At 42.4% G+C, this 24,264-nt stretch overlaps 2 protein-coding genes across 2 annotated transcripts in view; one reads left to right on the forward strand and one right to left on the reverse strand.

The window, feature by feature from the left end:
• Positions 1-592: 592 nt before the first annotated feature.
• SPATA9 (spermatogenesis associated 9) overlaps positions 593-24,264 on the forward strand; it is a 50,465-nt gene continuing 26,793 nt past the window's right edge. Inside the window, exons 1-6 of the mRNA XM_060235676.1 lie at positions 593-787; positions 1,736-1,824; positions 8,171-8,392; positions 11,252-11,263; positions 11,984-12,070; positions 12,450-12,688. Of these exons, the coding sequence (XP_060091659.1) occupies positions 727-787; positions 1,736-1,824; positions 8,171-8,392; positions 11,252-11,263; positions 11,984-12,070; positions 12,450-12,688 (710 nt within the window). The 5' untranslated portion in view covers positions 593-726. The remainder of the gene's footprint in view (positions 788-1,735; positions 1,825-8,170; positions 8,393-11,251; positions 11,264-11,983; positions 12,071-12,449; positions 12,689-24,264) is intronic.
• Positions 15,844-24,264, reverse strand: part of RFESD (Rieske Fe-S domain containing) — a 19,369-nt gene continuing 10,948 nt past the window's right edge. Inside the window, exons 2-5 of the mRNA XM_060236426.1 lie at positions 21,152-21,196; positions 18,660-18,837; positions 18,531-18,565; positions 15,844-16,480 (exon numbers count right to left, since the gene is read on the reverse strand). Of these exons, the coding sequence (XP_060092409.1) occupies positions 16,220-16,480; positions 18,531-18,565; positions 18,660-18,837; positions 21,152-21,196 (519 nt within the window). The 3' untranslated portion in view covers positions 15,844-16,219. The remainder of the gene's footprint in view (positions 16,481-18,530; positions 18,566-18,659; positions 18,838-21,151; positions 21,197-24,264) is intronic.

Raw genomic sequence — 24,264 nt, forward strand, 5'->3', positions numbered from 1 at the left:
TTCTTGTACTGTAAAACGCAGAGAAAATCAGCGTGGAACTTTTTGTTTACATGGAAGCAAACTAATGAGAATAAAAAATAATTCAGAAATCTTTTTTGGGGGGGGAGGATAGTATAACATCAATATAATAATAATATAATTGTGTGCCATCAAGTCACAACCAATTCATTGAGATCTCAGGACCATCAGGTTTCAAGGCAAAGAGTTGAGCAAAGCTGGTTTGCCATTGCCTTCTTGTGTATAGCAAACCTAGTCTTCCTTGGTGATATCCCATCCAGTGCTTAGCTTCCAAGCTCTGATGAGATTGAGCTGGGCTGGACTATCAGGCTGCTACTATAACATCTATATAAGACTCAAAAAAGCCATACTTGTTTTTCACCCCTTACTTTTCCTTGTAGTGTTGGAATAAAGTCTTATAAATTCACACATTCCATCATTCTGTAATCATTTGCCTATAGAGACGCATGGCACTGAGAACAAAGACACCACACATTTTTATGAACAGTCATTTTAAAGGAGGCAGCTTGGGGAGCATACATGAAATAATGTGTCAAGCAGCAGGGACTGTGCCTAGGAGACACATTGTGGTCTCACAAAGGTTTCTTGCTTTCAGTATGGAGATGTGAGTATGTATGGGATGCAGTCATTTGTAACCTGAAAGATTAGGTTGAACAGGAGCACACATTAATTTAACAGAGTGCTAGGCAATGCACCGCAGCATAAAAGATGGCTCTAAGGCCAATTGGCTGGATATGTGGGGAGATGGTCAGGAAGTTTGCTGGACAAGGTATGTGTTTGAGTCTTGAACCCATGAACCAAAAATGGATTAACAAATCCTGGATTCAGAGAAATTTGTTTTCCATAGACCCAGAGCCTCAGTAAAGAAACTCAGGTCCATGTGTATGTACACACACCCTTGGCTGAGAAAAATGTGATTGTAATTACTTTTCAGCATGGGAGAGCTACCTTGGCTCCAAGGATAGACAGAGTAAATTTTCCATTTTTAAAGCTCATGGTCAGAAGCAAGCACAAACCTCCTATCTCTACATTTTAACAATTTTAAGAAACTTCCAAAATATGTACATCTCCTTCCTCCTAATGAAGGATGAAGCACTTTCCCAACTCCAGCATTTTATACTGCTTTTAATCCCTTTCATGCAATAGCAGGGGCAGAAGGCAGACTTTCTAGGGTGAGAGGGACCCTTCCCCTTTGATAGAGTTACCTTAAATGAGTACCAGTCTCCAAGTAGGGGCGTGGAGGCAAAACCAGAACATGCAGAGCTTGGATAGAACCTGATGAGTGTGCCAGGATAGAACCTGGAGAATAAAGAGTGGAGCCAGAACAGAATCTTGTGAGCAGCTGCAAAGTTAACAGCAGTATCTGGTACAGTATGGTTTGAATCTGGGGCATCACAGAACAGAATCTGGAGCTTGCTGGCTCTTCAGACCCCTCATTCTGGTAATGTAATAGAACACAGTGATGCAAACAAATACTAGCTGATAAGTAACCCACGCCCTGATGCTGTAGATGTAAAATATAGCCCAAAGCAGAGTTAAAACCCTTTTGATTCCATTGAAGCTGGTAGGTGAAGAAGGATGTAACTCTGCTTGGGACTGCACTATCAAGAATAAATTTAGTCCTTTCCAAATCTTACAAGTTTCAGCAGTACTTGCACATGCCATCTAGCTGTGAGGACAGGGGCTTTATTCTTTTAACTACTGTTTTTCAATTTAGCTGAGATAATACAGAGAGTCTTCCTGGAAGTTATAGATGAGATAAGGGATGAATTCCCAAATTTATTGAGACTGTCAAGTTCAAACCAGGTAACATTTCTATATTTCATTTTTTATTTCAGTGTTTGGTTTTCATTGTTTAATAATATAATCTTTTGCAAATATTGTGTATCTGCCCTCCAGCCAACAAAACTTCTGCTTGTTGTTTTGCTTATATACAAAGTGTTCCAAAACAATTATTCAGGAGAGGGGGATCTGCTTATAGATCTAAAACAAAGATCAGGGGCTCTCAACTTTTTTTGAACGGAGGAGTTATCATTTATTTAGCTCCCCACAAGCTTTTCTCTGGGGTTCAGATGTGCCATTTGAACCCCTGACACTTTTTCATCCCCACTGCTTTTTTCTATTAAAAATACAGCCATTAGGACTCCTTTACACCAGGGGTCTCCAACCCCCAGGCCTTGGACCAGTACCGGGCCGTGCCCTGTTAGCAGCCGGGCCATGAGTCATATAATTATTTTATTATATATTACAATGTAGTAATAACAACAATAAGAAGTTGACATTGGATTTATATCCTGCCCTCCACTCTGAATCTCAGAGCAGTTCACAATTCCTTTATGTTCTTCCCCCACAACAGACACCCTGTGAGGTGGGTAGGGCTGAGAGTGCTGTCACAGAAGCTGCCCTTTCAAGGGCAACTCCTGTGAGAGCTATGGATGACCCAAGGCCATTCCAGCAGCTGCAAGTGGAGAAGTGCGGAATCAAACCCAGTTCTCCCAGATAAGAGTCCGCGCACTTAACCACCACACCATAATAAAGTGCACAATTGTATCATCCTGAAACCATTGCGCTCCCCCCACCCCAGTCCATGGAAAAATTGTCTTCCAGAAAACCGGTCCCTGGTGGCAAAAAGGTTGGGGACCACTGCTTTACACAAACAAATGTCTAATACAAAGTTAGGTTTCTAAGGTTTCGTCCACTGGCTGCTTCTCCCCTCCAAATTAGCCTCTCAGTCTCAAGCCCTTTCACCATCTCCAGTTCCCCCATTCCCAGGGCAAATGCATTTGGAACTCCACTGGGGGAGAGTAGCCAGTGGGAAGCCAATCTGAAATGTAAAACAGCTGGCAGAGAAAAGGTTAAACACTCCTCTGCTTTGCTCCCCCCCCCCCAATTCCTCTGTTCCTAATTGCCCCTTCCTGAAGCTACTTTTGAATTATTAAAGGAAGTATCTGGTTTATCTCTAGTAGCACTAGTGTCCTGAAAAATATATGAAAATGGGGTGGTGGGAGGAAGTAGCCAGATACATCAGTTTAAAACTGGACCATACCCAACTGTTCTGTGGTTTGAAACTATCTAACTTGGCTAATCTACCTGCCGAAGCAGTCACTGACAGATTAAGAGGTACACAAGTTTACTGGGGGAGAAAGTAGAAAGGACAACTTGAAAGCAGGAATATGTGTTCAAATATGAGCAAATTAAATAACATTTTTGTTGGTTTTGCTATTTAAAAAGTGTGCTAACATCCATTAGTACTTGGCAATAAGTACATCTTTTGATATTTCAGCACTCTCTGGTTTAAAGTTCACATCAATGAGCGGGGGGGGGGGAAATAATGTAACTGACATGGTTCACTTTCACATCACTTATTTGGTCTCATGCTTATGGGAAGTGAGTTTTTTTGCTCTGTTTCTACACAACATCATGGTGCTTCTGGCTTTCTTGCTGTCTTCCCAAAACTTTCTTTACTACCATTTAAAAAAAAAAGTTTTCTTCCTCCTTTTCCCCACGTACATGCTGCATGCCTGGAAAGATGAAGCTACCATCAGTTCAACCCAGTTTAACCCAGACCTTCAGTTCAACCCAGACCAAAATGTCAGGCAGGAGCCAACAGACCCTGAAAAGTACAAAATCTTGCTTCCTCTGTCAGGCAAAATTCCCAGGCCGCATTGAGACAAGGCATTTTGGAACAAAGAGCATCACTAGGAGAGGGAAGGCAGGCAGAGCGTCTCTGCTAGCCAACAACCTGGATGCTTAGAGTTTGGAGAGGGGTAATAGGACAAAATCCCAGCAGCCATTGTCACACTGAAGGCCCACTGTGTCTGGCAACTCACAAGGACTGTTTGCATAATGTTCTGATTGGACCTGGATGATGTTTTTTGGGGGGGGGGGGGCAGGGCACATTAAATCTTTATGGAGGAGTGTCTATGTTTGCTCTCAGCCTCCAGGCCAAATGCCAGACCCTATCTGGCCTGGATGGGCATGGCCAAACTGACAGCAGTGGTGGCAGCACACTTAGCAATAGAAGAGTGGATAATGGGAAGGAAAAGTAAAATGAAAACAATGAAAATGAATAATGAGAGAGGGACCATGGCTCAGTGGTAGAGCATCTGTTTGGCACATGGAAGGTCCCAGGTTCAATCATCAGCATCACCAATTAAATGGTCAGGTAGTAGGTAATGTGAAAGACCTCTAACTGAGACCCTGGAGCATGTCTGAGTAGGCAATACTAACCTTGATGGATCAATAGTCCAATTCAGTACAAGGCCACTTCATATGTCATGTGTCAATAAGGTTAATAAGGAAAACAAGTTTCTAAAATAGTTCCCCTTTTTAAAATTGCACACTTGTACAACAAAATACCAGTTTCCCTGGGAAATATTATCAACCTGTCACTGACATCAGGGACTTTCCCAGGGCTTCTGAAGGAGTCAGTGGTGCGACTGCTCTTGAAAAAACCATTTCTGGACCTTTCAGTTCCAGCCAACTACCGCCCGGATTTGAGCCTTCCATTCCAGTGTAAAGTGGTTGAGAGAGCAGTGGCAGAACAGCTCCAGGTTTTCTTGGATGACACTTGTATCCTGGGTCCCTTCCAGTCCAGCTTCTGCCCTGGTTCTAGAATGCAGACTGCATTGGTCGCCCTCATAGATGACCTCTGGAGACACCTGGATTGAGACGGCTCAGCACTGCTGCTGTTGCTTGACTTAACAGTAGCATTTGACATGGTCAATTATGATCTTACAACCCACTGCCTCACCAATGCAGGGATATGAGGATCAGCCTTGCAATGGCTTGTTCCTTTCTCCATGGTCAGGGACAGAGGGTGGTGCTTGGGAAGAGGGTTTCTCTGCATTACCTTCTGGTATGTGGCGTCTCCCAGGGGGAGATCCTCTCCCTGTTGTTATTTAATATTATATGTGCCCCCTTACCCAGTTAATCCAGGGGTTTGAGCTGGGGTGCCATCAGTACGCTGATGACACCCAACTGTATCTGTTGATGGATGGTTGGACAGGCTCTAAATATTTTGGTCAGGGCCTTGGAGGCCATGGCTGGTTAGTTGCAGCAGAGTCAACTAAAACTAAATCCATCAAAGTCGGAGATCCTATGTCTGGGTCAGGGCAGGGTCAGATTGGGAATCTGACTCCTGACCTTTAGCAGGGCATAATTAATACTGGCACCAATAGTTAGGAGTCTAGGCGTGATCCTAGACTTTCAATAGAGGCCCAGATTGCAGCCTTTGTTAGATCAGCTTTTTATCATCTTTGGCTGTCAGGCAATTGATTCCCTATCTTTCCTCTCATTATCTGGCCACAATGATCCACAAAATGATTACCTCCAGGCTGGACAATTGTAACTTGTTCTACCTGGCGCTACCCTTGAATCTGACCTGGGAACTCCAGCTGGTGCAAAATGAGGTCACATGCCTTCTGACTGGGACATCTGTGTGAGCGCACATTGAGACAGCACTCCACTGATTGCACTGGCTTCCAGTTGAGTACCAGATCAGGTTCAAGGTGATGATACTAACCCTTAAGGCCCTATGTGGTCAGGGACCATCATATCTGCAGGACCTCCTCCCCCATTATGTCTCCAGAAGAGATTTATGCTCATCTCAGCAACTTCTTCTGATAATCTGCTTAGCCTCGACCAGAGCCAGAGCTTTTTTGGCACTGGCTCTGGCCTGATTGAACATGCTCCCTATTTATTTATTTATTTATATTGGGATTTATACCCCGCCCTTCGCACCGAAGTGTCTCAGGGCGGCTTACAACATGATAATTCAAATACTACAATTTAAAACACTTACAAGTAAAATTAAAACCATAAATTAATAAAAGCAAGATAGATAAAAACCGGCGGTCTACAGATGCATTTTGTTCTACTGAGATTAGGGCCCTGTGGAACTTACTACAATTTCACAGGGCCTGTAAAATGGAGCTGTTTCACCAGGCCTTTGGTTGAGGTGCTAGGTGTCAAATTCTATTGCATCACCTGTTCTAACCCACTCATGGCTGATTATTATATCATCTGTGTTATTAACGTTTAGGTCTGCAGGCAGTATAAACCCAGTGCCTGGAGATTTTATTGGACTGCCATCATTAGATATCAGCTGGTTCAGATTTATGGGAACCATTTGGTTGTTTTATCATTCTGTTATGACCCACCCTAAGCCTGTTAGAGGAGGAGGATGGGATATAAATCACATGAAATAAATTAATTACTAGCAGCATTAAAAGCACATGGGTGCGGTCACACTCACCATTAAATCCATCTGCAACGCGCCTCTATTATAATCCGCACAACCAATTTCCCGATCAGACAACAGCCTGGCTCCAGATCCATCCCATGTGGGTCCCGTCGCTGGTCGATCAGAGTGCTCAACCGGACCTCATTTTTTGAGATGGCATTCCACACTCGCACAAGCACAGTACCATGGGATATCGTGCTTGGCTTTTTTTTAAAAAAAAAGGTGCCAGAAAAGGTGGGCGATCTGCCCCCCCCCATTTAAACACCCGGAAAGGGAAGCCCAGGAGTTCTCTTTGCTGTCTCTCAGCCTGGCGGGGAGATAGCAAAGGTGCGGGATCTTCCTCCCCCCCCCATTTAAACACCCCACCGTGCTGTTTAAATGGGAGGGGGGCGCACAGCAACTCTCTTTGCTGTCTCTGCGCCTGGCGGGGAGATAGCAAAGGTGCTGGATCTTCCTCTCTCCCCCCCCCCATTTAAACACCCCGCCGTGGTGTTTAAATGGGGGGAGGCGCATGGCAACTCTCTTTGCTGTCTCTCCGCCTGGCGGGGAGATAGCAAAGGTGTCGGATCTTCCTCCCCCCCATTTAAACACCCCGCCGTGGTGTTTAAATGGGGGGGGCACACAGCAACTCTCTTTGCTGTCTCTCCGCTGGCGGGGAGATGGCAAAGGTGGGTCATCCTCCTCCCCTGGCAGGGAGACAGCAAATGTGGGTGTTCTGCCCCCCCCCCCATTTAGGAAAGGTCCTCTGTGCAAGCACCAGTCATTTTCGACTCTGGGGTGACGCTGCTTTCACAAAGTTTTCATGGCAGACCTTTTACGGTGTGGTTTGCCATTGCCTTCCCCGGTCATTACACTTCTCCCCCCCCCCCCCCAGCAAGCTGGGTACTCATTTTACCGACCTCGGAAGGATGGAAGGCTGAGTCGACAATTGCTGGAGCAATGATATCATTTGGAGTGGGCTCTCGCAAGGAAGCGGATGTGCGCTTGCGATGAGTCGGCTACAATGGAGCGTTCAAACATAGAAAGTACGCGCAGGAGTCGTCAGAAGCATTCTTATTCCGGATATAATGTACTATCAAAAAAGTCCGCGTATCAGTCGTTGCAGTTCGGGACACAAACGAGCCAACGACCATTGCCAGATGCTGATGTTTGGACAACGGCATAAAATCTGACACGCATCTGGCTTTCATCCATGCCCATCTCGTCAGTATATGTGCGTCTGACCTCGGCCCATGAATTTTAGATAACCACAATTCTTAAATTCAGTACTCAAATTTTATTTTATGTATTTGTTAACAAACATGAGTTATTATTACCACAATCTAAATATGCCATTATATAATTATCCTATTGATATAACATGTACCAAACTGCAGTGATTTAAGGCTTGGCAGGATCACAGATTAAGGAGGTCCCATTCATTGTATTTGACATCTGGAGTATACTGTGCACTGTGTTTTCTATTATTTATTTCATTTTCTTGCTATGCTTATGTATGCCTATCAAGTCTCAGCCAATTTACAGCGACCCCATGGGGTTTTCAAGGCAAGAGACATTCAGAGAAGGTTTGCCCATTGCCTGCCTCAATGTCATGACCCTGGGAGTTCCTGGAGATCTCCTATTCAAATACTAACCAGAGCTAACCCTGCTTAGCTTCTGAGATCTGACAAGATCAGGCTAGCCTGGTCAATCCAGGTCAGAGTTATTTTAGCACTAGTGGAAATATTTCAAACATTTCTCTGAGCATGAGGAAATTGCTATCACTGTTTCCCATTTATATATGCTTAAAGTGAAAACTGGGATTTTAACAAGATTCCAAAGCTGCACATAAAAATCTTAATGCTTTCTTGGCTTTCTCAGTTTTAAAGCTTTCACAATCATTTTACTTACTGTTTGCTTCTCTTTTAGCAAGAAGTTGTTGTGCAGGAGTCTGGGTCTGTGGTGGCCAAGGTATTCTCTTCAGCTCATGGAATAGTGCTTGTGAATGGGCTAAATAAACTATCCCGGTCTTCAAAATCAATTGCTAAGCTTTTGCAGCCACGACTTGCAAAAAAATTTGCAGAGCTAAAAATGATTTCAAAACGTCTCTTGAAAAATGTAAATGCTTCCAACCAGCCTTTGTATAAAATGGTGAGTAAAGGATTCAACCACTGTATCTCATATTTTCTAACTATACCCTGTTATGCATATGTCCAAGGCACTCCTGCATTGACTCATGCATTGAACAAACATGTGGACAAAGGAGACCCAATAGATGTTGTTTACCTTGACTTCCAAAAAGTTTTTGATAAAGTTCCTCATCAAAGGCTCATTAGAAAGATCGAGAGTCATGGAGTGAAAGGACAGGTCCCCTTGTGGATCAAAAACTGGCTAATTAATAGGAAGCAGAGAGTGAGTATAAATGGGCAGTCTTCGCAGTGGAGGACGGTAAGCAGTGGGGTGCAGCAGGGCTCAGTACTGGGTTCCATGCTCTTTAACTTGTTCATAAATGATTTGAACATAAGAGAAGCCATGTTAGATCAGGCCAATGGCCCATCCAGTCCAACACTCTGAGCGTTTTCGCACTGACCTTACTCGGGAGCGACGTCCCTCATCACCGCACAGCGTCTGCGCAGATTTCGCACTAATTGCTCCGCAGAACCCAGAAGAGCCGCAAAGTCCTGCGGCTTTTGCGTCGCAAATGTAAACTGGACAAAAACCAGTTTACATTTGCGACGCAAAAGCCGTGGGACTTTGCGGCTCTTACAGGTTCTGCAGAGCAATTAGTGCGAAATCCGCGCAGACGCTGCGCGGTGAAGAGGGACGTCGCGCCCGAGTAAGGTCAGTGCAAAAACGCCCTCTGTGTCACACAGTGGCAAATTTATATATATATATATATATATATATATATATATATATATATATATATATATATATATATATACACACACACACACACACACACACACACACACACACACACTGTGGCTAATAGCCATTGATGGACCTCTGCTCCATATTTTTATCTAAACCCCTCTTGAAGGTGGCTATGCTTGTGGCCGCCACCACCTCCTGTGGCAGTGAATTCCACATGTTAATCACCCTTTGGGTGAAGAAGTACTTCCTTTTATCCGTTTTAACCTGTCTGCTCAGCAATTTCATCGAATGCCCACGAGTTCTTGTATTGTGAGAAAGGGAGAAAAGAACTTCTTTCTCTACTTTCTCCATCCCATGCATTATCTTGTAAACCTCTATCATGTCACCCTGCAATCGACGTTTCTCCAAGCTAAAGAGCCCCAAGCGTTTTAACCTTTCTCCATAGGGAAAGTGTTCCAACCCTTTAATCATTCTAGTTGCCCTTTTCTGGACTTTTTCCAATGCTATAGTATCCTTTTTGAGGTGCGGTGACCAGAATTGCACACAGTACTCCAAATGAGACCGCACCATCGATTTATACAGGGACATTATGATACTGGCTGATTTGTTTTAATTTCCCTTCCTAATAATTCCCAGCATGGCGTTGGCCTTTTTTATTGCAAACGCACACTGTCTTGACATTTTCAGTGAGTTATCTACCACGACCCCAAGATCTCTCTCTTGGTCAGTCTCTGCCAGTTCACACCCCATCAACTTGTATTTGTAGCTGGGATTCTTGGCCCCAATGTGCATTAGTTTGCACTTGGCCACATTGAACCGCATCTGCCATGTTGATGCCCACTCACCCAGCCTCAACAGATCCCTTTGGAGTTCCTCACAATCCTCTCTGGTTCTCACCACCCTGAACAATTTAGTGTCATCTGCAAACTTGGCCACTTCACTGCTCACTCCCAACTCTAAATCATTTATGAACAAGTTAAAGAGCATGGGACCCAGTACCGAGCCCTGCGGCACCGCACTGCTTACCATCCTCCACTGCGAAGACTGCCCATTTATACTCACTCTCTGCTTCCTATTACTCAGCCAGTTTTTGATCCACAAGAGGACCTGTCCTTTTACTCCATGAGTACTCCATTTGGAGTTGGAAGTGAGTCGTGAAGTGGCCAGGTTTGCAGATGACACAAAATTGTTCAGGGTGGTGAGAACCAGAGACGATTGTGAGGCACTCCAAAGGGATCTGGGAGCCTTAGAAACACCCATAACAGCTTGATCGGCAGCTCCATGAGCACAAAGAGGGGGCTTCCGGTCGAGCATTGGAGGGAGGCAGACGTGCGGCTCTACGGCTCTGTAACGATAAGTCTATGAAGTTATAGAAAGTAACCACAGCCTCTGGAGAATGATATGTGTAACTGAAAGCCTGTGCCCAGGATTTTTGATCAAAACAATAATGGGTAATTTAAACAGCAGCATCTAAAAGCGTTAACAGATTCAGACCACACTCACAAGCACACATACATTGAATGTCTTTATTTTTACTAGGGAGTCCCACCAAGTTCAATAGGACTTAATCTTAAGCAAGAGCACAGAGTGCAATTTTCAGTCCCACTGAAATTACTGGCAACTATTTCCAAGTAGGAGGACTGAAATCTGATGGAACAAATTGCCTGATGTACTTTAGGTTATGTTTCAAAGTTAAGCAGTTTTATGACCCAGTGATTTTAGTGGGGAAAATATAAGCCTGTTTTACGTCAGACAGAGCAAAGTTTTTGTTTCTGGAAACTACTTAGCTGTTTTTCACTTGCCTTGAGAGCCAACGGTCACAAAACGACACCTCAGTGGGCGCAGCCAGTTACAGAATGACAGCTTGTGTACAGAAATTGCATTTCAGAGAAAGCAGATAGACAAACTTTTTTTCTCTGCTGTTTCCCCAAAGCAAATAATCACACCTTAAATTGTAACTTGCCCTGTTGAGGAAAAAATATACAGCCTTTGAAAAGGCAAACAGCAGTTCTGATGCAGGGGAGGAGTGTCAGTAGCATGTTCCATCCCCATACTGAGCAAATTTGTGTTTGTGTACATGTGGGTGTATATGCACATGCACCTGGGAAGGAGGAGGAGAGGTGGATGCAAAAGGGTGATAGTACTGTCATTTCCCATTTAGATCATAGGTGCTTGCATGAGTCTCCCCTATTTGCATAAACAGAAAGAGGAGAGAAGCTGTTGCTATTACTTTATAGGAAAGTGGTTACAGCAGCACTGGGAGAGAGGTGGAGAGTGACTTTTAGCACCCAACTAGACAGGTTTTTAAAGACCTGGATCTGGACTCCCCATAACCAGCTTGGGATCCTCACTGCCACACTGCAGCTGTTGGTAATAGCTTTTAAATAATAAAAGAGAGGCAGTTTTGGCTTGGACACCTGCTGCCAGGGGAGGAAGGACTCCAACCTGCCCCCCAGCCATTTTCCTACCCCAAAAGAAAGCTGGGGAGAGTTATTTCCCCTTTTTTGTCAACGCTCTCCACCAGTGCTATTTCAGCACAGGAAAACTTCTGGGGGCAGGGAGCAGGAGCTCTTCCTTCTTTGCAGGAGTGTTCTGCACCCAAACTGACTCTCCTTTACTTTAAAAAAGCCACTTCTAATGGCTGCTGTGGGGAACCCAACTTGGGTACAGGGAACCAGACCCTACTCTTTAAATACCAGAATGTCTAGTTTGGCCCTTAATTGCTTGGAGAATTACTGGTCACTCCAAGTGAATTTCTGTCCATTTCTGGCTTATATCTCAAAATAACTGCAAGTGGATATTTACTGAATTGTAATTTTGCCCCCCAAATTGCCTACTTGACTCTTTTCTCTTCAGGACAGAAAGCAGTTGTTTTATGATGTCATTTCTTACCCAGCAAAAACCGCCCTCACTGGTGTAATGTGTGCTTCTTACGCAGCACTAATTTATCTGGTAAGTTAGCAAGCACCCTTACAGTGATCCCTCTTCTGTTAGCCTTCCGTTTCTCAAATATTATATTTATTATCTGCATAAAAATAAAAACTGTGTTTTCTTATTTAAAGTTATAGAAGTTTTAAAGTACAAAATATACACTTGGGTTTGGTTCCACCAGATTTCCATGAATGGGGGTGGGGGGCAGTTTTGACTGATTTTTTTCCTCCAGCTGCAGACTTCTGAGTCCTCCTTCATGCTGTTCCTAGTGGTCCCATTTCCCAGGAGTAGCATTTTGAACTGCAACAAGAGCAGAAATGCCCCTTGTGGTAGCTGAAGGAGATTCAGGATCAGACTTAATATGTGTGCTATATATGTGATTGTTATTATTATTACACAGGCAGTTGCCATTAGTAAACTCCTGGAAAAATTTAAAAAGATTGCTCAAGGAGAAAAGACCTCCAGGGAAAGCAGCAGCAATGGTGTCAATGGAAATGGACTTTCCAGAGCTGCTAACGCAGCAAGCTACTCTGCACCGTCTGCTACACAGCAAGTGCCTTCCGAGTGTATCATTAAGGCATCAAGGAACACTGGCAGCATCTATACTCTACATTCAGCACTGGATTCAGAAAATGAACAGTAAGGTTCCCTTGTAGAATATCCTTGTCTTTGATATTTCTGCTGTTTTGTGAATATCCAAACATGCAAAGATATTCCTCATTTCCATTAATCGGCTAAAATGAATAACTACCATTGTTAACAGTTGATAGTTCACTGTTCCTTGCCTAGAAGGAAACAAAAGTAACTGTTTGACATTGTGCGCATTCAGTGCCACATTCTGTAAAAACAAATTCCATAGGGTCAGCCATGTTAGTCTGCTGCTGCCAAAAAAAAAAAAACTCCCCAAAATCCAAGTGTGGGATTTTAAACTTTAAAAATGTATTGTGGCATAAACTTTTGTAAGCTAGATTCTACTTCATCAGACGCATGAACTGTTTCCTAGAAAGCATAAACTGTCAGACTATGCATGCCAACTGCAGCTCCAATTTTTTAAAAAGGCAGTTACTTATTGTGTTACAGCTGTCTATCAAAGGTCCTGAATGTCCTCAGCACCACTAGGTTGCAAACCAATTTGACAGCACCAAGTGCAAGAAAAAAATGTACATCGACTTGCTTCAGTGAAAAAGCAAATGTTTAAAAAAAAGTTTCAGAAAACTTATTAAATGTCTCTCAGTATATGTAATATGCCACATTATTTTATCTAACAGGTGAAAAGTGACTAACATTTTAACAAATGATTGATATTGACAAGGTCATTTTGAAAAAAATTATAGCAAAATGGCTGCCTATGTTGTATGTCCAAACTGTTTTTACTTTCCAAACCACCTTCAATAGGCTTATCCTAGTTGCCTAGATTTCTTGCTTCACACTCTTTTGCCTCTTAATTTCGTATGCATGTATTTTTACTCCAAAATTTTTTTTTTCAGATGCTTTGTTAAGAATAATAACTAAAAAAGCAATCACTGACTAGTACACAGCTCCTGCATTTCTAGCTCTGAGAATATTTCTCAGATTAAGAGCCACATAGGTGCTTGGCCCCATTTCATGCTTTCCTTCCAAACTCTGACTTGCTAGTCAGTTAGCTACCCACTGTGTGAGCAGGCTATGCTGCTCTTAAAAGCCCCACCTACTCAACAGCAACTGCCAAGCTTATTCAAAGCTTATGTGTGAAAAGGGCTTTGTTGCTCACAAACACTCTCCCAGTAAAGGGCTCTGAACACTGAAGAAAGGGGCTTTGTTTGCTGCTAGAAAATAAAAGATATTCTTCCTTAGCAGAAGGCCTAAAGATCCCACATGGCTGCTACTGAAAAGCTCTTCCAAGGGATGGCCTCAACATCTGAAATACTTTATCATGTACACTGTTATCATGCCCACTGTTCCAGCAGATACCAGCAATGTATGACTACATGTGACTGAGCCACAGTACATAGCAACGGGCTTCCATCTCTCACATTATTATGTACCATCACATGGTGGCACTTGACACTGAGATTGTGACTCAATGCCAACCCAGATGAAATGCTGGGAGTTTTAAGAACAGAATTCCCAGAGTTCTTTTCCATTCAATTATCATGAAAGGATGAGAGCGCAGGCCTTTCCCTGCACCATTTTCCCAACCTGAAACACCCATTTTTCCTCTCTGGTCCTGGATCACCCAGACTTTTATTCCTGCATTAGTTTAGAGCATCACATACACACAGATATATATACGCACACACCCTTCTCTGTTACTTCAAACAATACCCCCTCCTAGGGATGATCTATTACAGTTGTATAGCCACATACACAAATTGGTTACTTCTCCTCACCCATTGGGACAGAAGCTGGACAAACTCAGCTTAGAATCATAGAATCATAGAGTTGGAAGGGAACTCCAGAGTTATCTAGTCCAACCCCATGCACAATGCAGGAAACTCACAAATACCTCCCCCTAAATTCACAGGATCTTTATTGCTGTCAGATGGCCATCTAGCCTGTAAAAACCTTCAAGGAAGGAGCACTCACCACCTCCCGAGGAAGCCTGTTCCACTGAGGAATCACTCTGTCAGGAAGTTCTTCCTATTGTTGAGCCAGAAACTCTTTTGATTTAATTTCAACCCATTGGTTCTGGTCCTACCTTCTGGGGCCACAGAAAACAATTCCACACCATCCTCTATATGACGGCCCTTCAAGTACTTGAAGATGGTGATCATATCACCTCTCAGCCACCTCCTCTCCAGGCTAAACATCCCTAGCTCCTTCAACCTTTCCTCATAGGACTTGGTTTCCAGACCCCTCATCATCTTCGTCGCCCTCCTCTGGACCCGTTCCAGATTGTCTATATCCTTCTTAAAATGTGGTGCCAAAACTGAACACAATACTCCAGGTGAGGTCTTACCAGAGCAGAGTAAAATGATACTATCACATCACATGATCTGGACACTATATTTCTGTTGATACAGTCCAAAATTGCAATTGCTTGTTCTGGATATACTTTCAGCAGAGTCTGTTTGATCCCAGAACAGCTGCTGTCATGTCCAGGTAACTCCCTAGAGCTAGGCTTTTGTGGGGATACAGGAAAAAGAAGAGATTGGATTTATACCCCACTCTTCACTTGGAGTCTCAAACACCCTGTGAGGTACGTGAGGCTGAGAGAGCGCTGCAAGAATTGTTTTTGAGAGAACAGCTCTGAGAGAACTGTGAATGACCCAATATCACCCAAAAGCTGCATGTGAAGGAGTGAAGAATCAAACCCAGTTCTCCAGATTAGAGTCCACCACTCTTAATCACAACCAGGGCCAGCCCTAGACTGTCTGGTACCTAAGGTAAGGCTAACTTCTGGTGCTCCTCTCTGCACTGATAATACCATCGAGTCATATGGGAGGCACCCAATTCGTAACCCCCAGGCCAGCGCCCTAGGCAATCACCTAGTTTACCTAGTGGCAGGGCCGGCCCTGATAACAACACCAAACTGGCTTGCTAAACCGGGCCTATTTGCTGGGCTCTCAAGACTGTGTGGTTGTTTTGAAGCTATATAAATCAGTCTGAGTGTCAGACTGGTAGCAAAATCTGGCTTCCCCTTTACGCAATCCATAAGTAACTGTCAGATTTGCAGTATAATCCTAAACAAACTCCAAACCCATTTGTTTCAATGGAGGTAGAAGATTATTAACACTGTTTAGGATGACATTAGTAATTTCATAAACTAATTTGGCAATCATTCAGGTAAAGTGCAACAAAAAGAATCAAAGTAATCATAATGAAAAGACTGTATTCTTAGCATATAAAAATAGTTATCTCTGGTTACATTAATATCTTAATATCATAATCCTTTTTAAAGCATTTTACTAAGGAAGACACATTTAAAGACTTGTAATTTTAAGCAAATCTCAATGAGATCAAAGTTATGCTTTTGGGGGGGAAGGGGTGTCAGTGTATTGTGCCCATGCTATGCTTAGACTGTCCTCAAGAGACAGGATCACCTCTCTTAAAAGCTTTTTAGAAATAGTCTCTTACTAAGCATAACTCAGCTTCATATCATCCCAGAAATTGTGTATTTCTTTAGACAGATGGATGATATAAAATTAAATATTTCATTTTACACCATTTGCTATGAAGCACAGAAAAAGCTTATTTTTTCATAGAAGAATTTACACTCTTATCAGCATAGTAATCAGAATCTATACTGTCAGCTATATCAGAAAGAGTCACATAAACATTTCCATTGTCCACAGTCACATGATGAGTCCGCTGTTTTACTCCTTTTGATCGCCACTTGGGAGTCACAGATGGCTCTCTGGGGTTTATTGCTTGATACAATCCTTCACCTGTGGCCAAAGTTATTTTGTACTTGTGCCAAGGACAAATAATGCACACCTGTCCATTGATGTCCTACAGAGACAGGGAAGAAAAATGACTATGTTAGAAAAATCAGACAAACCCAGGGCTTTTTTTCTTAGCAGGAACACACAGAAACACAGTTCTGGTTGGCTTGGCACCAGGGGGTTTGGCCTAATATGCAAATGAGTTCCTGCTGGGCAGGTCTTCACAAAAAGACCTGTGTGAAACAATGGTGATGTCAGGAGGTGTGGCCTAATATGCAAATAAGTTCCTGCTGGGCTTTTTCTACAAAAAAAGCCCTGGACAAACCTATATACCAGAATCCCAGAGAGCCAATGTGTAATTTTTCATACTTCAACAACAAGAGTACTAGCCTTCAGTTTTTGTTTTAAAAAATGAATATCCACAAAATGTTGTAGAAATCAAAAGTATAAGACTCCTTTCCTAACACTGAAGGGCTTCATTTATGGTTCACTCGAACAGAGCTTCAGGCCTACTCCAGTCTGGGGAAACTAGCTTACAAAAGACTTTTTCTCTATTACAGTAACACAACAGGATTAAAATAGTGTCATATAAACAAACAAGCTCCTAACAATCTTGTTGATTTATCTGCTTATTAAACTGATTAAGTTTGCATCTGCAGATGAAATTAAAATGAAACATACGTAACAGGCAGGAAGGAGAGAATCTGGAGCACTGAAACTTGAAGCTAGGTTACATACAGCGTAGCCAAAATTAACTGTCATCATGTCAAAATTTTGGAAGGGTGTGCCTCTTTCTGCCGCACAATTTACAGTGCTCTGTGACTCAGGGCCCGTTGAAGGTTTTGAGGGCCCTGGGCCCCATCTGCCCACCACCAGTCTCCATTCATACCTTTCCACCTGCCACCTGTGTGCCCCCACCTGCCTAGACATCCTTCTCCCACCTGCAAGCCCTACCTTCCCCGTGCTAAATTGTTTGCCTTTTACCCAACAGCTGCCGCTGTGCATGACATACGTTTCACCAATGACACTGGGTAACTGGGAGCATGGATGACAGGGCACTTCAAGCAAACAGATGGGGAAGGACATGCAGACAAGTGGCAGGAGAGGTATGGGTCAGCAGCAATGGGCCCCACCAGAAGCCCTGGGCCCTGGCAACTCCTCCACCTCAGAAAATGCTGATGCCAACCCTGGCTAGACCCCACCCACTATCAGGACAACTAGATCACTATTAACAGAGCAAGGTTTGGGAATTTGACAAACAGCTACAAAGCTGGAGGATGTGAGTGCAGTCTGAAACAAAGAAATAGTATGTGGAAAGTGGCTGATTAGCCCTTGCTTCACCTGCTGTGAGAGCTCTGTCAGCCCCACCTACCTCACAGGGTATCTGTTGTGTGGGGGGAGGTAAAGGAGATTATAAAATGCTCTTAGACTCTTGAGATTCAGAGTGATGGGTGGAGTATAAATCCAATCCAATATCTTCTTTCCATAATCTCTCCTCAGAATCAAGGAATAACTAAATTACCATCAATAAATATCTCAAATCATTTCAGAAGATAGGGATGATGCTTATTTTTGCCAGCATCTTAGGGTACGGGAATTTTTCTGACATGCCCTTGAGCCTTAGTATCCCCACCTGCTGCCTTCAACCCTGTAAAAAAGAAGAAACTGGGCTGCACCAGGGAAATGAAGGCCCAGGATTCCAGTTCTGCTCCCCCTTCTCACTGAGGAAAGGAAGGGAAAGTCAGGCATACATCCTTGTCTGAGTTTGTCTTCCCACCAGTTTTCTGCAATGTTCAGGGGAAAGGAAGGGAATGGAGAGCTACACTTCTTACCTGTAGACTTCATTCTCCCTCAGATCATTTCAAAAAGAGAGAAAGAGGAGGTTGTCAGCCCCTCTTGAAGAGCTGCACTGATTCTGAACATAAGTAGTTAAAAATACCCACATACTTTCTTCAGTTCAGCTGGCATGAACCTACTAGGTTACTCAGAGTGTTCTACATTTTATGCCCAAATATTCAATCATCTCATTCATCTGTCACCATAGCCAGATATAGCTGAAGGTTTTGGTTATCATTCTGACAATCTTAACCAGATGAAGCTGCACTGCACTTACATACCTCTATTTCCCCAAGATGTAAAGGGCCTCCTGCATCTATTAAAAGAATAAAACATGGAATTAATGACATCATAAACACAAATTTAAAATTGTTGTGGGAACATCAAGAGACCTTTGACAAAATTCTTACGATAACATCGGCAATCCATAGCATAAAACTTTCCATCATGGTACAAAACAACAATTTCTCTGCCATTGATTCTAACTGTTGTTCTTCGTTTTTTAAGATCTTCTTCTCTACCAATATAGACAGGATTGTCAGCTTCTTCCTTATCAGTTATTTCAACTGCACTGTCGTCACCCATCTTCTACAAAGTAAAAAAAAAAGTCTTACATAAAAAGTTAATATAATGATTAAAAATAATAACAATTTGACTGTAAAAAAGTTGTGGCTTTGCCAAAGTTAGCATTCATAGCAGGCATCTACTATTTGCAGTTCCACAAGTTAAGCATAACTTAGTAAATATAATGGAGTGCTTTATCAAGCCACTCAATGCTTTATCAAGCCACTCAGTGCTTTATCAAGCCACTCAATGGCTGGTTGGCTGAGCAACTTGGTGGTTCACAAATTATAGACGCCTAATTTATAGGAACAAGGCCAACCTTGGACTAAATAGTGATCCAGGTGAGGGTGTCTTTGTATGCTTGTATGAGTCAACAGTGTGATGCAGTGGCTAAAAGGGCAAATGCAATTTTGGGCTGTATCAACAGAAGTATAGTGTCCAGATCACGTGAAGTGATGGTATCGCTTTACTCTGCTCTGGTAAGACCTCACTTGGAGTATTATGTTCAGTTGGGCACCAGATTTTAAGAAGGATATAAACAAGCTGGAACGGGTCCAGAGGAGGGCACCGAAGATGGTGAGGGGTCTGGAGACCGTCCTATGAAGAAAGGTTGAAGGAGCTGGGCATGTTTAGCCTAGAGATGAGGCAGCTGAGAGGTGATATGATCACCATCTTCAAGTACTTGAAGGGCTGTCATATAGAGGATGGTGTGGAATTGTTTTCTGTGGCCCCACAAGGTAGGATCAGAACCAATGGGTTGAAATTAAATCAAGAGTTTCCGAATCAACATTAGGAAGAACTTCCTGACAATTAGAGCAGTTCCACAGTGGAACAGGCTTCCTCAGGAGGTGGTGGGCTCTGCTTCCTTGGAGGTTTTTAAACAGAGGCTAGGTGGCCATCTGACAGCAATGAAGATCCTGTGAATTTAGGGGGAAGTATTTGTGAGTTTCCTGCATTGTGCAGGGGGTTGGACTAGATGACTCTGGAGGTACCTACCAACTCTATGATTCTATGCCTCTTCTATTTATTCAACCTTTGAATACCTACTTTTAAATTAAATTCACAGTCTACTTTGCAGAATAATTATGAAGCGTGGTTTGTCCCTGCTGTTTGTTGATATTTTTGCAGTCTAGGATCTGTAAATATGTATTTATCCATGCCATGCATGCCAGATTAAAAATAAATATTTCCTCTGAATTTATAGATTATTTTCTTATTTTAAAACAAGTGAAAACTACAAAAACAAGAAATTGAACTATGCACACTAAGGAAGCCAGTATTGAACTGAGTTGCAGTAGGTGAAAACCTCAGAACCTCAGAACATTAATCCTATTCCTATCGCTGTTGAGTTGTTTGCTCTTAAATTAACCTGTTGTTCAATCTGGTCCTGTACAGAAAGATGAATTTGTAGAAAATAAAAATACAGATGGTTATATAATAGGGTTACCACAGCTGACTCAAGAAATATCTGGGGACTGTAGAGGTGGAGCCACAAGCAAGGTTATGGCAAGCACAACTGAACTCCAAAGGGAGTTCTGGCCATCACATTTAAAGGGACCACGCTCCTTTTAAATGCCCTCACTCCACTGGAAATAATGGAGGATATGTGCACCTTCTTTTGTGGCTCATAGAATTGAACTCTTTGGTCCAATCTTTTTCAAACTTGGGGGTGTTTTTGAGGAGAAGCACTAGGTGTTATGCTGAATATTTGGTGCCTCTACCTAAAAATACAGCCCCCCTCAGAGTCCCAGATACTCACAGATCCCAGATAGAGCCCCAGATACTTCCTAAGTAGAGAATCATGGGAATTGGGGCAGGGAATAAAGGCTAAACACAGCCTCCATGAAGACCAGCTTCAAAAATACAAAACTACAAAAATATGTCAAATGTCTTTGGAAAATGTCTTTCTGAAGCTCATAGAAACAGAAGCGGAACATGGAACAAGTATGACCACATCACATAATATTTTGCTTAGCTGTACAAGAAAACTCTATTAGTGGAGAGCAATGGACTCCGAAGAAGACTCCTTACCTTTTGGATATCTGCCTGAACCCGCTTTTTGGAATAAGTTGGCATTGATTGCACTTGCATTTGGGTCTGGGCAGTTGTGACGTTCTGTACTTTGTATGAACTTTGGATTTTCTAGGATATGTTTAATCAATAATTTGAGAGAGATATATAATTTTTATAGAATTTTGTAGTTCTGTATTTTTAGGCTGGTCTTCGCGGATGCTGTGTTTAGCATTTATTCCCTGCCCCAACTGGGGATTGGCCACTCTATTATATAACCTTGATGTTTTCTCTTAAGAACTATATGCATCTTGTATGAAAATTTTACCTTTATATCATTGTTCCATGAACGTTTCTGAAGCTGCATTCCTAACTAGCAGAAAGAATAAACATAACTGAAACATATTCAGTTGCAAAAGAATACAGAAAAATAGAAATAAACTCTAGCTATACCATGCATGTGTTAAAGGAACCAGCAAATGGGCTGCCAATGGGCTTGCCCAGACTCCTGTTAGAACATGCCACTAATTTCAGACTCTTGCAGTGCACTTTTAAGCAAAGATATTCCAGTCTAAGTCCACTGATTTCAGCAGACTTATGGAGTAACTCTGTTTATGATAATGTTCATTCATTAGCTTTTCAAGCCAATTAACTTCTTGTCAAAACTCCATTCACTGGACATTGCATTATTGCTTTCAGTAACACTTCCTAGCAACTGGCCAGGGATTGTGGCTATAACGGAAAAAAACCTCACTTGGCCCAACCCAGAAATTTCTGTGCACAAGCATGAACACAGACCTCACGAGAGAGTTCCAATGAGTTCCTTTGTACTTGTGCTAGCTTCCCCATTCATTTTGATGAAAAAAGCCTCTTCTATATGTACCTCCTGTACTGTGCACAAAGCAGTGTTCATCACTGAAGAAAATGGAGGGTCTCTGCAAATGAGAAGGAGCTCCTGCACAAGGAGTAGATTGATAAATCTGGCCTCTTGCATGCTCCATATTTATATCGGGAATAAAGGCAGTGATTATATGTCTGTTACTGATCAATACAAATAACTTATTTGAAGGCAGATGTTAACTAAGAACTCTTGCTGGGAGATCTCAGTAACCTCAAGAAATTCACAATTTAATTGCTATCTGTGAACAAGTTCAATGTTATTTTCCCTAAAATATTGTAATTATTTAAATAGCAACAAAAAGTTCTTTAGGACTTATGCTGCTGCAAACATCTCTCTTACAAAACTTTATGCTGAAGCCAATTAATCTGTGAGATACAGGTGTACTGCGCAGTAAACAAGATCTACCCCCACCCCACTTACAGGGTTGGGAGTACAAATTCCAACTTAGCTGCAGAGAAATTTAAAACTAGTGAGTTATGGACACAAAAGTATAAAAGGCTTCTTCAGTCATGACTCAACTAAATTCTAGCTCACAGGCTTTTCCTAGAAGAGACTTTTAAAACTGTGAGAAAACCATTCAACTAATATATCATAGGTACAGGTTATAGTACAACTATATCCACCTCCGTTCCAATAAATACTCAGATTTGCTAAGGATTCAGGGTCCTAAAACAAGTTGCAAGAAATCTGCTTACCTAAGAAACCTCCCTTAACTGTAACAGATTGTATTCCTTCCCTGTCTCCCCCACACACACCATTGGAAGACCACCAACTTGACAGCAGTAAAGAGACAAATTAGAAAGTCAACCTCCTCCTGTTTCCCAACAGTGTGTATCTATGAAAGTCTTTTAACTGACTAGCCAGGGAAGTAACCAAATCCACTTCTTTCACATTTCTGTTCTAATTGTAAAGGAATGGATTCACAAACTGTTGGTCCCTTTGAGTATTCCCAGGAGGTGGGAAAACTTTCAGCTGTCCCAGGTCTCCTTTCAGTGTTGCCACACCTTTCCCTCACTCTTGGTGGTGGGGGAGGGTACAAAAACGAAACCTGGTAGTAACCACCACCACTGGCAGTTCTGCCAGCTGTGAATTTGCAAAACTGAATTATTCAGGAGGGCCTTTCTGCACAGGTAATAGGGTTGCACTTTACAAAATGATTTCTAAACTTACCACTATAAATGATTAGGGACTCTGGTCTACATTGCTGTGTGTAGCTTACAGTAAGTAGGATCTTATCATGTAATTTTTGCACTACTTAATATATGTCATGTGAATACATGCTATGCTTCAGTTCTTTCTGGTTAGTTCCACACCTCTACTATACTAATGCATTGGTTATTGAATGACTCATTTTGTTAATTGTACTGAGTCACTATGTGTGATCCACCTTGAGTCCCTTTGAGAAAGGTGGACTATAAATAAACAAACAAGTGGTTGAAATACTGCGGTTAATTCTAGTGGAGGGCATCTCTCCACACTAACTATTTGTACCGAATTACTTCATGCAATAATTATTTTGTTAGTTGCCTAGAGAATGCCAATGGAAAGATAAGATATAAATAAATCAAACAAAAATACACTCTGCAACCCAAGGGACTTCACTATAGAATTATATATCCGTGAAAGGGTGTAAGTATGCCTGCTTTTGTACAGGAATAGGCTGCAAGTTTCCTGGTAAAGTGGTAATATGTGCCATTACAGCTATTCTGTCTTGTGCCATTGATCCTCCACTTCAAACATCTGTTTCTTGCCTTGCCAATCTCACCACCCATCTCAGATCATTCAACTTACTTAGCCCCGACTTACTCCTTGCCCCTGCCACCTGCTGCACTCTGGGTTCCTAGAAATGTTGGTGTTTGTTAGTTCATCAATACTTGCTAATAACAGATAAGGAATCAAAAGAGACAGCTTGCTTGCCATTACTGATCTCCCCCATTTATATGTTTTAGAGGGATTTTTTAATGGATTCCAAGGCTTGCTATTGTGCTTATAATGGTAACAATAAAAGGCAACAATTCTAGCAGACATTGTTTGCAAACCATGTACAGAATCATCTGCAACGCACAAGTTTTCTATCTATTGAAGATGCAGAACAGATCCTCTGTAAATAAATCTGTGTAGAAAGGCCTTGACTTTCTACATTGAACGGCTTCTCTCTGGAAAGGAAATCCCTGATCCTGGAATACCTGCATACTTAAACAAGACTTAGATATAGTCAAAAAGCAAATACTGAAGCCACAGGGGCCAAGGTCTAGTCACTGCCTGGATGGGAAATTGTAGAAGACCCTATGCACAGTGTCTTGAGTCCCTTAATGGAAGAATGACAAGATGCAAAATAAACAGATTTCTAGATGCTGGGGAAGGCAATGCAAACCACCCCGTAAAAAGTCTGCCATGAAAACGTTGTGAAAGCAACGTCACCCCAGAGTCGAAAATGACTGGTGCTTGCACAGGGGACTACCTTTACCTTTTTAGATGCTGAGTGCTTCCACTCTGGAAGAGGCAGATCAGGAATGCTGTGAGTGGACCTGTCCACCTCT

Source organism: Heteronotia binoei, chromosome 4 (genome assembly GCF_032191835.1).
Source record: "Heteronotia binoei isolate CCM8104 ecotype False Entrance Well chromosome 4, APGP_CSIRO_Hbin_v1, whole genome shotgun sequence".
Lineage (NCBI taxonomy): Eukaryota > Metazoa > Chordata > Lepidosauria > Squamata > Gekkonidae > Heteronotia > Heteronotia binoei.